General features: G+C 41.6%; 1 protein-coding gene across 1 annotated transcript in view; it reads right to left on the bottom strand.

The window, feature by feature from the left end:
• Nucleotides 1-13,296, bottom strand: part of MSL2 (MSL complex subunit 2) — a 35,250-nt gene extending 21,954 nt beyond the window's left edge. The window contains exon 1 of the mRNA XM_008708297.2: nucleotides 10,285-13,296. Within this exon, the coding sequence (XP_008706519.1) occupies nucleotides 10,285-10,426 (142 nt within the window). The 5' untranslated portion in view covers nucleotides 10,427-13,296. The remainder of the gene's footprint in view (nucleotides 1-10,284) is intronic.
• Nucleotides 13,297-15,346: the final 2,050 nt, after the last annotated feature.

Here is a 15,346-nt window from a genome sequence, read left to right as displayed (position 1 = left end):
CAAGACCGTGTCTGGGACACAAGAGACCTTACAAAATCTTCCATTCCTGAGGATTACAGAGCCAAATGCCTACAGGAGCAAGCATGCAAAGTTTAAAAAATAAATGTGACAAAGGTCAGGTGGGACCAAGGGTAATCTGGAGAAGGCACATCTTCACCCCTAAGACAAAACTCGTCTCAACTACAGCCAGTGATGCCATGCCACAAAGGAACATAGATCCACTGTTGCCAGAACTTAGAATTTTCCAGGTGATACCTAAAAGTTGGATTTTTACATGAACTCTAGATTTTAAAACGCTGACCACCAACACAGTAAATTTTTAACCAGGGCAAAAAAAAAAAAAAAAAGGAGCCAAATTCACAAACAATTATCTGCTCTAGTCCACCCCTTCACCTTACAAATGAAACAAAAAGAAATCAAGTAATTTATCCAAATTGTGAAAGCAGATAATCCCATCTGACCGTATCAGGCATGGACACAGAAGTCCACACTTTTAGAAGGAACTGAAACCAGGATGTTTCCAGGACAGGTAACGTAGTAATGCTTATCTTCTCAGGAAAGACATGAAAACTGTCTTCCAACAAATGAAGGTTAAAATTTTATCAAAGGCTTCCTGAATTGTTCCAGAGAGGAGGAAAAAAAAAAAATCAGTGGGAGACAATTACAGAGGAGACTTGGGCAAAATGGAAGCAAAAACTTTCTAAAAAGAAAGTTCTTTTTAAAAAGTTATCAATGATATGGTTATTTTGCAGAGCAGAATTTAATTTAGCTCCCTACCCTAGAGGTATTCCGGAAAACGCTTGGATGAACTCTCACGAAATTACAAAAAAGACTATCTGATGTGAAGAAATGGCTGATTTATGGTCCTTTCTGCCTAAAGCTTTATAAGTTTTCATCATAAAGAATAACTTAGTAACAACTTCGTTGTAAGACCTATGTAAAAACTAAGCTGGCAAGCTCAATGACAACATAAAGGGAAACTTGAGACGGCCCCAGCTTCTGATGGATATGAGTATGTTCAGTCACAGGCCGGACAACCAACTGATTAATTGTAGAGGGTATTCAGAAATCACAAGGATGCCTGAATCAGAATGCTCCCTTCTAATCCTGGATTTCTATGTTAAATCTAACCAGAGTCCCAAATTTCAGAACATCAGATAGATATTTAAACTTCAAAGGAATGACATTTAGCAGGACTGACAGGAAGTTCAAAAGCCCTTAGGTTATACATTGGACCACCCACCCCCACTTTAGGTATGCCTTTAACTGTTACATAAAGAATTTCAAAACTACTCAACTTTGCCAGAAAATGTATTTCCAAATTTGAGACTAGACAGCATTTTATTTTTTTTTTAAGATTTTATTTATTTATTTGACAGAGAGAGACAGCCAGCGAGAGAGGGAACACAAGCAGGGGGAGTGGGAGAGGAAGAAGCAGACTCCTAGCGGAGAAGCACAATGTGGGGCTCAATCCCAGAACGCTGCGATCACGCCCTGAGCCAAAGGCATCCGCTTAGCGACTGCGCCACCCAGGTGTCCCCAGAGAGCATTTTAAGTGCACATTTTCTTTGGGTTATAACAATAAAGAAAATGGACAAATGCTGAAAGACAACTAAAGTCAGCAAGCAAAACACACTAGCTAGAAAACTAGATTAAAACAACTTGAGAAAACCAGATATTCTAACTCTCCAAAGATTTGAAGTTTCTGGAGTAGAAAGACAATGAATGAAAATAATTCTGCTAAAATATTATGGACTGAGTCAGAGCAAGAAAAAGAGAAGAAAAAATGGCCAGATATACAGTAATTAATGTGAAAATTTATCTAATTTCCGGATAAGGCAACAAAAAATTAATCTTTGAAAGAGAAAAGGCAGAGTAACAGGAATTAAATGGTAAGAAGTCAAAGGTCACCGTTGGACACAGGGAAAAATATGAGAAAGGATAAGATTTTGAAATATCACTTTTTAAAATAAAAGATAAAATATAGACAGTACATCAAAACTCACAAAAACTCAATCATACATAAAAGTAGCCAAGTGGACTCTGAGAGAAGCCAGTATTATCAGACATTAGCCAATTACTGATGGCATGCTATGCATGCACAAAGAAAACAAGGAAAAAAAAGAAAAGAGGTCTGGATGTTAATTACTTTGAGAATGAAAACCACAACCCCAAGGTGCAGAAGATATGCTGTTTGTTTTACTAAATCAAACAGTATATAAAATTATTGTAAAATCTAAGTTTCCAGGGAAGGGCATAAAATAAAAAGATTATAAAATAAATAGGTTATATTTTTATCATTTTCTAATTTCTAGTATTTCTTCATAACCCCAATCCCAGGGACCATCAGATTATTCAACATTGTCTCATTCTTCTCAAACCCATACCTGATCCACCTCTAATTCCAATCTTCCCTGCAACCTCTCCCAAAATCCAATACCAAACTGCTAAATCCCTGAAGAGTAATTGGATGTCCTTAAATTATTTGAAACCTGCCTATTTAAATACTTCATGTCCTTCCAAAATCAATGTCCTTCTTGACTTTACTTCTGATATGTAACTAAGTTCTCTGACTCCTTCAATCTTTTCCAAACATCTGTATTAAACTGCCAGATTTTGTCAGTTCTTCAATAAAATTCAGTACATCTTATCAGGTATATGTGAAAGCACTGTGCTAGACATGTTTGTAAATTTAAGGGTGGGAAATGCCTCATTTAGTCTATTCGTAGTGAAAAATTTCTAACCATAACAAAGTATAACACAGTACATATCAAAGAATTAAAATGTTATGACAACCATAAGGAAGACAAAGCTTTCTTCCTTTCATATTCTTAGGTTGTTCCCTTTCCACTCCCACCACTATTCAAGGCTTCTATCTAATATGGATACATCTGTTATCCTTCCTAATTGAATTTCACCATATCTTAATAATCAATCCCATATTCTACTCCCAAATTAATCTTTCCTAAAACAGAATTTCAATCACATCGCTCTTTTTTACAATGCTGTTTCTCAAATGCTTGCAGTAGCGATTTGCAAACTCCCATCCCCATATCAAGATGCTGATTACAAGAACCTACTCACAGATACTCCAATTCAATCCAGTCTGCTGTGATAACTGGGAATCTGAATTTGAATAAGCCCTTTAGGTGATTTTGATTTAAGGGGTCCACAGAGCGTATTTCAGGGGGAAAAAAATTCTACAGAGTAAATATCAAATTCCTTAGCCCTGCATCAGGGCTCACCACACAAAAGACCCGAAACTCAACTTATAGGGCAAGGGATCTACAAGGACTCTTCACTACAGATAAACTTTATTTTCTGCAGCCAACTGTTCTTTCCCTCCAACTTTGCTGAAAATGTCCACTAACTTCACCATTCTTCTTGGCCCATCTCAAGCCGCATACTTCCTAGATCTCACCAGACTGAAACAATTTCTCCTGTGTAATTCTACAGCACTGTACTGCTTCTCTTGAACCATTATTATTTTAATTTGAGAGACAGAGCACAAGAGAGCACAAGTGGAGGGGGGGTCCTCAAGCCGACTCCCCACTGAGCACAGAGCCCGATATGGAGCTCCATTCCAGGACCATGAGATCACGACCTGGGCTGAAATCAAGACAGACACTTAAACAACTGAGCCACCCAGGTGCCCCTTGAACCATTATTTAAACTAGTATTATTAACTTTTCAGGTGGTTATATCATATGACAACGGACTGCGGATCAAACCTCTTTTCATCTCTTTCAGAATCCACAACACACTTTGGAAGTCCTTACCCTAAGGCAACTTCCCTTTGCATCAGCATACCTAAGTAGGAATGAATAAATGAACTAATTTTTAGAATATGAAAAGAGAAAACTGTAGAAAGATTTTTATTAGGAAAAGAAACCAATTAAATAAATATATCTGGAATGAAAGTATATCTGCCAAAACAAATTACTAAATATTGTTCTTCCTTACCAGCCTACCAAATAAATGCTCCCTGAAGAACTCTTCCCAGAGAGAACAGGTGAACTTAAGTCCCAAGGAAAAAACTGCTTAACACCAATCAGGTTTGCTTAAACTTTGATCCAAACAGCTATGCAAAAGCAAGGTATATGGAAGGGAAAACTCATTTATGGTTAACTTCTGAAACTCTTATACATGCTATAAACTTACAAGTGTTCTATTATGATGCTTGAGATTTTGGTATAACATAAATGCCTCTAACAACACAGCACTTCCCCAATAATTGCTGATCTATCTATCGGTCTTCTCCATAACACTGAACAACACATGGGTAGTGACCATGTGTCTTGTTCATCTTTCCAGTCCAGCACTTAGAACACATGATTAATAAAGACGTAATTTAAGTTTTCAAGATAAAAAATGACAGTGATTCTCCAAAAATAACACAATGGCCAACAAGCATATGAAGATAATCAACATCACTAATTAGAGAAATGCAAATCAAAACCACAATGACATGACCTCATGCCCATTAGAATGGCTACCATTAAAAAAAAAAGTGTTGGCAAGGATGTGGAGAAACTGGAAACCTTGTACTATTGGTGGGATCATAAAATGGTGTAACCACTATGGAAAACAGTAAGGAGGTTTCTAAAAAAATTAAAAATGTAAATACCGTACACAATTCCAGCAATCCCATCTCTGGGTACATACCTTAAAGAACTGAAAGCAGGGTCTTTAGTTATCTGCACACCCATGTTCACAACAGCATATTCACAACAGCCAAAAGATGGAAACAACCCAAAAGTCCATTAACCGATGAATGGATAAACAACTGTGGTACACACATACAATGGAATATTATTCAGCCTTAAAAAAGGAAACCCTTGCACATGCTACAACATGGATGACCCTTCAGGACGTTATACTAAATTAAATAAACCAATCACAGAAAGACAAATTCTGTACAATTCCACTTATATGAAGTATCTAGAATAGTCAAATTCAGACAGACAGAAAGAAGAATGGTGGTTACCAGGGGCTGCAGAGAAGGGTAGTTGGCTGATGGTTATTATAGAGTTTCAGACTTGCAAGATGAAAAAGTTGTGAAAATTGGTTTTACAACAATGTAAATATACTTAACATTACAGAACTATACATACACTCTGAGGCAGTTAAGAAATTTTTTGTGTTCACTGCAATGAAAAATTTTAATCACAGTGATTTTAAGTACAAAAAAATAAATTATTTAGTATCAATAAACACTTAAAAATGTAGGTATAAAACATTAATATAACATTTATGTACAATTATTCAAATAGCCTTTTTAAGGGCGCCTGGGTGGCTCAGTCGGTTAAGCGTCTACCTTAGGCTCAGTTCATGATCTTAGGGTCTGGGTATCCACCCCCACTTCAGGCTCCCTGCTCAGTGGGAGTATGCTTCTCCCTCTCCCTCTGACCACCTCCCCCACCACTCCTGCTCACTCTCTTGCACACTCTAATAAATAAAATCTTTAAAAAGTTCAAATGGCCTTTTAATTTAGCTTCCATCTAAAACATTCGTTTAAAAAATAAAAAAAGTAGTTTAAGCCACTCCAAGCTATATGTTCACATTTCACTGTAGAAGATTCTTGCTAATTATAAATTGTTTACTCAGTCAAGAAGTATTTCTGCTAAGAGAATCAGAATTCTAGAACTGGAAAAGATTCTTGAGATCATATACTCCACTAATTCCAATGTGGGTCCATAAACAATGGCAAATGAAAGCAAGGAAAATGAAAAGTATTTTTTCATAAAGTTAACTCAAAGTTAATGCATATGTGTTCTTCTGAGAATACATCTACCTTGAAACTTTCTCTTTTTAATACTAATTTCATACATTCAACAAATACTTGTTGAGCTAGTAACTCTCAGGTGCAAGCCTGTAATAGTGAACAAGAGAATCAAGGCTCGGGGCGCCTGGGTGGCACAGCAGTTAAACATCTGTCTTCGGCTCAGGGCGTGATCCCAGCGTTATGGGATCGAGCCCCACATCAGGCTCCTCTGCTATGAGCCTGCTTCTTCTTCTCCCACTTCCCCGGCTTGTGTTCCCTCTCTCGCTGGCTGTCTCTATCTCTGTCAAATAAATAAATAAAAAAATCTTAAAAAAAAAAAAGAGAATCAAGGCTCTCACCCTCAGGAAACTACCTCCTTTCTAGTGGAAAAATAAGGATACTAACAGTAAGAAAAAATGATAGGGTTTTATTGTTAAGTCATTAACATTCAAAACAAAAACCTGATCAGTCTATGTAACCCTATGTCAGTGGGAATAATCTACAGCCCCTTCCCATTTTTTTTTTTTTTTAAGATTTCATTTATTTGAGAAAAAGACAGAGAAGGCATAAGCACAAGCAAGGGGTGGGGAGGAGAAGCAGGCTTGGGGAGCCGGACTCGGGCTCGATCCCAGGACGACAGGATCATGATCTGAGCCAAAGACAGACGCTTAACTGACTGAGCCACCCGGGCACCCCCCTCCCCATGTTATGAGAAACTGGATGTCCAAAAGTTTTCAGAACAATTCAATAAATCCCAAGTCAAAACACCTTGTTCCTAATTAAAACACCAAGAAAATACCCATGTGCCTTAGCAGAAATTCAAACATAATAAATTTACAGAACTCCAAATATCTCAAAGACTAATATTTTTCCATTTAACGTGTCCTTCCAGTTCTAACAGGATTTGATTTTGTATACCAAACTTGTATCATTTGAGGGCTTAAAAATTTAATGAAGAATTTAAAATCGGGGCGCCTGGGTGGCACAGCGGTTAAGCTCCTGCTTTCGGCTCAGGGCGTGATCCCGGCGTTATGGGATCGAGCCCCACATCAGGCTCCTCTGCTGGGAGCCTGCTCTTCCTCTCCCACTCCCCCTGCTTGTGTTCCCTCTCTCGCTGGCTGTCTCTATCTCTGTCAAAAAAATCTTTAAAAAAATAAAAATAAAAATAAATAAATAAATAAAAACAACTGTATTAAAAAAAAAAAAGAATTTAAAATCGTTAGGGCAGAATTTATCAAATCTCATGCTAGCAAAAGAAATTCTACTTTCTGATAAAAGATAAGTCCAACATTTGGAACAAGGAGAAAGGAATGACACAAAAAGAGTACCCACAGTAATACTGTCTTGGTCACTGTTTCTGTGGCCTAGAAAGTACACTAATTCTCTGGAGCACTGCTATCCCATTCACTAGAAGTTTCAGACAGTTTAAATATACAAAGGAACTGAAAAATAAACAGTGATAATCAACTAATTAACATTTCAAAGAACCATGATACAAAACCTGTAGTTCCAGTGAATAATCTAGGTTTGACAACAATTGACCCGTACAGTCTCTTCCCTCACCTCCTCCTACCTTTCTCTACTTCTGTACAAGGGTGTGATATTAAGCACATAGTATGTGCCAGATATCACATCCTAATATGTGCCAGACAACAAGTCCGTAGACTTGATCTCATGGGTTTAACAGGTTTTTCCCCACTTAAAAAATAAACTCATATATAATACAAATTTGGAGAAACAATTATCCCCTTTCACAGGTAAAGTTAAGTAAGAAGACGCAAGATTTGAACTTATCTGCAAAGTTTGTAGGAGTCTCATTCTTCCTCTGCTTCTGTCACAAACACCAACATGCAAGTGACTGGATAGGAGAGAAGATGTGGCAGAAGGAACACAAAAATGTACAAAAAAATAGTATTTTTCCCTAAGATATCAGAAGAATTAGATATGAAAGCTGCACCCAAAGAGCTGTAAGTGCCTAAGATTGAAAGAAAGGGTTAGAGGTTCAAAGGACAAATGGAACTTTTTGCTGCAGTGAGCAAGGAAGAATTCACTGAGGAGGGAGGAAACTGTTAAGTTACACCATACAGAAAAGAAGTATTTTTAGGCAGAAGAGACTTCAGAGAATAAAGGCGGGGAAAAGAGAAGAAGACACAGGGCATCGATGTTTGAAAAGGCAAAAACATCAACCTGGCCGAAGCACAGAAATTATATAAGAGGGCAGGTAAATGAAAGGCGGAAAAGGTAGGATTGGGTCAGACTTCTGAGGACCTGATGAAACAAACTCCCTGTTTACAGCACCTAGACAGAGTTAAACTTTTACATATCTATTATCTTCATGAAAAAAGATTGCACATGCCCTATCAATGTGAATGTATTAATGCTTTTCAGCTTGAAAAAAAAAAAGAGTCTAGGACAACACCTGATACAAAGATGATTAAATGCTGGATCTGAAGTCAAATAACTGATTTTTCCTATCTCCTGATAACCACAGACTTATGTACAAAGAGATTTGGGGGGGGGGGTCAGAGAGGGTAGGCCTGAACCTACAACCAGACTGCTGAAATTTATGCCAGCTACTCAACTGTAATTAGGGAAAAAGTAGAACCCAGAAATCTTTTCCATACGATGGTGGAGAAGCCTGAACAAGAAGAAATAATGGCAAAGCCCGACTGTCAGAAAAATTCCCCTTGTGTTGCCAAGATTGGCTTAAAAAAAAAAAAAAAAAAAAGCTACAATTGGATTTTTTAAAATGCAACTTCATCTTTAATTTCATTTTTTAAAACCCAGGTTAGAATTTGGAAAAGTGTTCAATTAGAGCACAACTATCCTGAAGCTACTGATAAAAACTTAAAATTCCAAGCATCTACACAAGTCAAAACTACTATTTCACCCTTAAATTAGGCAGTTAAGTCCCATCCCCCTAGTAAAAATGACACTTACCAAATCTTTGAGTGTTACCTGGATAATGACATCACTCTCTATTGCTGTTCTAGCAGGCTATGATGGATTGCCCTTTGCCCTCTTTCTCATACATCACAATAGTAGCAATCCCCCCCCAAAAAAGGTTTGTAGAAAAAGGAAGTTATAGCAGCTCTATCTTCTCAGATCAAAAACTATCAAAAGCTGTTAAGGCATAAAAAGCAACACTCCATAAAAAGTGGAAGTGGGGTGGGGGTGTACACTGAAACCAAGCAAATTCATATTCGTAAAATTTAAGCTGAAAGGAAACTTGGAATCTAGCCCAAAGCGCTCATTTACACTTTAAGAAACTGAGGCCCTGGGCAGTGGTGATATGCCCAGGGAAAACGCTTCCCTATAAAGGTGTTAAGTGTCTGTTACCAGTCACAGTAGCACTTAATCACATTCTAACAGTTACTTAAATGTTTATGACATTAAGTACCTGGTATGCAAAAAAACACATCTCCACCTCCTTTGCACACCCCTCAGTGCCTTGCCCCAATGTTATTCAGAAAATGATGCAAGATTCTCAAATGAATACGGTATCCTCCTTCAGCCACTACAGCCACAAAATTTCTTCTATCCAAGTGAAAATCTGAAATACCTGAATTTCTCAAGTTCTGACTAAACAAGTGGATCAGCAAAACCTCAAAATTGGGGGCAGAATAAGAATACGAAATGATACAAAGATGATTTTTTTTTAACAGTTGCTAGTTCCCTTGTATGTTTTGAATCCAGGTTTTTTGAAAAACGGTGCAAAGTTAAAAAATAATAATAAGTACAAAGTTAATCCAAATTATTAGCACTTTTGAGACACTTCCATTAGACAGTTTAGCGTATCTTCACCTCTCAAAAATAATTTGAAAGTAGCCTACCCTACACAAAATATTTTTTGGAAAAAAAAAAAAAAAGCAACAACAACCTAAAATAACCGTCTACCAGGCCACAACATATTAAAACCACAAAATAAGGAACTACAATCCTGTAAAAATCCCACCAGTCAAAAAACAGTATCATCAGTCTTCCCGGGCTCACTGTTTACCGTCAAACTGTCAAAGCATTTGTTGAAGAACACGGAGGAAAGTTCTGCACCGAGTTCACAGGCTGTGGGTGCATCACATTATACCACTACCCACACATAACACCAGTCTGGGGAAATGCAAACACGCCACATGTACATTTTTTAACCAGGTTTAACCACGTCTAACCAAGGTAAGTGTTGTCAGCTCCTGTATCAAAGGTTTAAAAAAAAAAAAAAACCAGCAATATGCAAGCATACTTCACCTCATTTATAAAACCATCAACAGAAATGGCAAGGAATTGACCCGAGGCAAATTAAAGTTCTGGACATTAAGGCCGCCGTACAAAACGGTTTAGAAGGGCTGTCTTTCTGAAATGCCGGGCAAAAGTCTTTTGACGAGTCTCCAAACTAATGACCGTATACTAATGCACAAATAACAAAAGCTTAATACAAACTACCACGCCGCCAAACCGTTCCTATTACCAATGCCCAGATTTTTTTTAAAACAAGCATTGAAAGGGAACAATAAAAAGCGTCTCACCGCAAACACAGCAAGAGAGGGACTGTCGGAAGTAAGGCAAGAGCCTGTTAATCTCTGTAAACGCCTTGGGGTCTCCGGGGTCGTAGTTGAGCACTAGGCGGCTCGCGGAAATGTAGAGAGCAGTAGCATTCACGGGGTTCATTGCAGACACTTGGACACCGTTGGCTCCCGGTTGAAAAGAAATTCCGGATCCAACTTTGTAAGCAGCCAGGGAACAATGGCGAATTTGCAACAATTCGGAGGAAATCAGAGAACCACTGGCCAAAGTAACCAAAATCCATGCAAGTTTGTGGAGCTGAAGCAATCCTCCCACACATGGGGCCTTGGCGCCCCTCCTCCGTCCCTGAGACTTGCAGACAAAAAAAAAAAAAAAGAGAGAGAGAGAAACCAGCGTTCGAGTTTGTCCCAGGCAGCCTCGGGGCGAAGAACGCGGGGGCTTCGGCGCTCTGGCCGGGACTCTGCGTTCAGTCTAGCCCCGCGACCCGGCGGGCGGCCTTCGCTGCATCTCCAGACGCTGAGGCACCTCCTCAGTGCGAGCTGGGCGGGCGCGGGAGCAGGCCCCGGCCCTGTCCGAGGGGCGGGCACGCTTCTCACGGGCTGCTGGGCCCTTACTCCATCACAGCGCCCGGAGCAGAGGTAGCGGCGACGGCAAGGAGGACGGCTCGGGCGTCGGCTTCCTCAATCTAGTGCACCAAGCCGCGGCGGCGGCGAATGTTGCAGTTGCGGCTGGCGGAGGCCGCCGCCGCTTTCTCCATATCGGACGCGGGGCCCGGACTGCGCCTGGCTCTCCGCCCCGGCGGTTACAACCCCGCTGTTCCCTGAGGTGGCGAAGCCGGCAGAAGAGTACCCCACCCGATAGGGGAGAGCCGGGGAGGAAGTGCGCGGGCCGGCAGCGGCGACGACGGCGGCGGCGGCGGCGGCGGGAGGGGGCGGGGAACAGGCCCGAGCGGGCCGCGGCGGCGCCCCTCGCTCCTCAGTCGCTCACTCCGAGGTCACCAGGCGCAAGCACCGCCCCCTCACTGCCCGGCCATCTTCTCCGCGCCGCGCACACGGAGACCTCCTCCGCCAAGCACGACGGCCGCCGCCGCCCACGGCTCCCGCCCGGCCGCAGCTGAGGCAAACGCTCACACCGCCAGGCCCCGCCGCCGCCGCCCAGAGCACACAGCCAGGCCCCGCCGCAGGCCCCTCCCCCCGGGCCTCGCCGCCCTCACCCTGACTCCACGCGCCACTCTAACTCGGTAGGGCCCGGGCTGCTGCGGCCTTAATGAATCCCGCGGACTGTGCGGCGCCTCAGGCCCTGCCGGCGACGACGACCGTTACCCCAACGGGCAAAGCCACTGTCATCCCCGAGACTCCCCCGCCGCCGTCGTCGCTAGCGCCCGCACGCATGCGCAGAGCACACTCTCACCCCTCCCCCCGCCCTTTCCTTTCCCTTCGCTTCCCTTCTCCCCTGCTTCTCCTCTAAGAGCCCCCTCCACACCCTCCCAAAGCTACCGGCTCGCTCCGCGCATGCGTATTCCACTATCAAACTCCACCGCCTTTCGCCCTTACGCGTGCGCCTTGACCGCCCACCCAGAAAACCGGATAAACACAGCAGCCCGCTCACGCCAGCCCCTCCCTGATGCCAACCCACCCCGGCCTCACTGCGCATGCCTGGCTCTCCACTTACGGCTCTTAGAACAGAGCATGCTCTCTGCGAGCCGCCTGTTCTCTCCGCCCCTCCCCCATGCTCTTTTAAATTCTCTGTTAGGCGTGTGAGCTGTGGCGAAACATTCGTTAGTTGACCCATCCTTCCACGGTGTGGGCTTTAAGCTTCTTGCACTACACTGCTTCCTCGGTGCCTGCCAGCGCTGAGGCCCGGCGGTGTCGCGCCATGTGGCGCTTCGCCTTGGCGGCCTCTCCTGGCCCTGACTCACCACTATGTGAGGAAATTGTCCCGCACGGACCCAAGCCCCGCCCTCGCGGCCTTTCTCCTGGAACGGCGCTTTCCAGGCACCGAAAGGGCGCTACCGCGGCCTGCTTGCACTGCCCGAGGCGAGAGGGTAGACAGCAATCAGCGTGGCCGCGCGCCCAGCCCGTGTGCGGGTGACGTTTGTAGGTTAGGGTTGCGGCCAGCGTCGATGGCAGCTTGAGGTCACTAATACCATGGCAGACGGTCTGTAAGCGTTGAGGTTCGGACCCACCTTCCTTCTCCTGCCCAACAGATGTGGGCTCTTTCCGCGGCCTCTGGTCCTTGGAGTCGGACCAACGCCAGCCGCCCAGCCTTCTGGGGACGCCGACCAGGACCTCACCGAGCTGTACGGGGAAGCTGTCCAATTTAAAAGCAAAACGTACCCCTTTTTGGCTCCTTTGACAGACCTAGCCCTTGTTTGTGAACAGAGCTCTTGAGGAATCCACGGTCCTGCTTTAGAATGGACCCAAGTCTTCGAAAGTATTCATCTGTTTTTTTAAACAACCTTTCGCCTTATGTTTTTGCAGGAGACCAGGGACACTGAGATATAAATAAACAAACGCCTAATTTAACGTATGATTCCCCTCGTCTCTAAAAGTACAAAACTTTTTTTGAGTAGTACAAATAGAAATAGCATAGGAACCATTCTTATCTCTGGATACACCAAAGCTCTTCAGCATAGTTTTTTGCACAAAATAAATGATCTACACGTGTTTGCAAAGTGAAATTTATGACGTGTATCTTCTGGGGGCACAAATACAGTTAGTTTTAGGGACTTGCTATTTAGAGTAGAAATTAATAAGTTAACAAGGGAACCCAACAATTTCTGATATATAATTTCTAGTGCCATATGATGACGGGTCTATTTTCTTTACAAGGGCTAGCATATTATCAGCACTTAACGTATTAAACAATAAGAATCTAACTTCCTAATTTTGTTAGGCAGCAAAGCAGAAATTAAAGTTGCGCAAAGTATATTTGGTCGTCTTGTATCTGGAAAATGACAAGTATGCTCAAATTCATGCTCTTGTTTAAAAGCCCCATCTTCCTTGGGTCGTTTGTTTGATAAGTGATCTTTTCTAAGCTCACCTTCAAATAAAACTGTTATATTAATACAGTTCTATTTTTATTCCAGACTCTAACTTCTTGTTCCACAAACCACAGGTTGTTTTCCTCCAGAGGAACAACACGGAGAGTAAAATAATCAGTACTGTTTTCCATTCAGGCAACATAAATTAGCAGTCAACCTAGGCAAGTGATTACTTTCAGGGCCTTAACCTTGCTGATTTTCTCATAACTGGATTTTTTAAAATCACTTGAGATGTGTGTAACCTAAATTAAGATTATTTTTATTGATGGTGTGTGTGAGAGAGAAAGAAACTTAAACCGATTTTTTTTTAGCCTCTGAAATTGCTTGCAACTGTTGATAAGTTTACGGCATTTAGAAGCAAAGCATCTCCACACTGAAGTATATAGCCTGTAATAACTATTTGGTTGCTGGAGGCTTGCCTAAAAAGAAAACAATGAACTGTTTTTAGAAAATGAAGTGTTTGTATCAAATATTTAAGAGAAATCATATATAACTCAAACCTCAAACTATCAATGTAATTTTTTTCATATTTTATGTTTAATTATTATTTGGAAGTAAAAGTATAATGGTTGCCAGATCTAACAAAAATACAAGATGCCGGTTAAAAATTTTTAATAAGCTTTTTTATTTGAGAACGCTTTTGAATTTTTAGAATTATTGCACAGACAGTACAGACAGTTCTCATATATTCCATTTCCCCTATTAACATCTTACGTTAGTATGGTACATTTGGTACAATTAATTAACCAATAGTAATACATCATTATTAAGTAAAATCCATATTTTATTCATATTTCTTCAGTTTTTTTCCTAATGTCCTTTTTCAGATCCAGGATCCCATCCAGGATATCACATTACATTTAGTCATGTCTCCTCAGGCTCCTCTTGGCACCCAGTTAAATTTTCATTTCAGACAAACAACAAATACTTGTTTCCTTTTTATGTCTGTATTTCCTACCCATTTTGAGTTAAAATTCCCCTTTTCTGTCTTCCAAGATCAGCAACTGCTTGCCCCTTTTATTGCACTTACCAGACTACGTGGCAATTGTTGGTTTAGCCCTGCCTTCTTCTCCCTGTCATACTGTAACTGCTAGAAGGTCAGAGTTTCTCCCTCTTTGACTTTTATCATCACTGTCTAGCATAAGGCTTGACATATAATGGGTACTCAGTAATTGTTAAAACAATGATGAATTATTAGAAATGCAGTAAGTCAACTCCCCAGTACAGTGTATGGTGCAAAATAGGCATGGACAAGTGTTTGCTTCTCCTTAGGGAAAAGCACAAAATGTCTTATAAATTTAAAGACAGTTCTTATCTCAGCTTGATCAATGTCAATTCTAAGATCCTTAATAAAACCAGAGGTGTGGATTGATTTGAAACACTCAGAATAATCAATCAACAAGTCTTTATTGATTATACTCAAGCACTTTGGGGACAATAAAGAAAATGCGTAAGTAGTTGTAGTTATACTTTCAAAGAACAAAGATCAGGCTGGCATTGAGAGGGAATTTCTGAGTGGATAGGCCCTTTATAAAATTATGCAATCGTTGTTTGCCTCCCTTTACCCACCTCTTTCACCCTCCTTTCTCCCCCCCCCCTTTTTCTTTCTCCACCAAAAGCTGTCCAGAAGTAATGTTCTCTCTCCCACCTTCCCAGGTTACATTCTCCCTGACCGCCTGGTATCTCCACTCCACTGCCTTCAGCATTATACTCATCTGTTATGGACTGAATGTTTGCGCACCCTAAACATTTCCCAAATTCACGTACTGAAATCCCAGCCCCTGCACGATGGTATCAGAAGGTGGAGGCCTTTGGGAGATAATTGGGTCAGGAGAATAGAGCCCTCATTAGTGGGATTAGTCCCTTACAAAAGAGACTCCAGAGACCTCCCTCACTCTCTCTGCTATGTGAGGATACAATGGGAAATCAGCCTCATCTTCAACCGAGAAGAGAACCCTCAACAAGTGACCATGCCAGCACCCTGAACTCACATTTCCAGCATCCACAACTGTGAGAAATAA

This window comes from Ursus maritimus, unplaced genomic scaffold (assembly GCF_017311325.1).
Source record: "Ursus maritimus isolate PB19 unplaced genomic scaffold, ASM1731132v1 scaffold_20, whole genome shotgun sequence".
In the NCBI taxonomy this organism is placed as follows: domain Eukaryota; kingdom Metazoa; phylum Chordata; class Mammalia; order Carnivora; family Ursidae; genus Ursus; species Ursus maritimus.
This window is presented reverse-complemented; position numbering and strand designations above follow the sequence as displayed.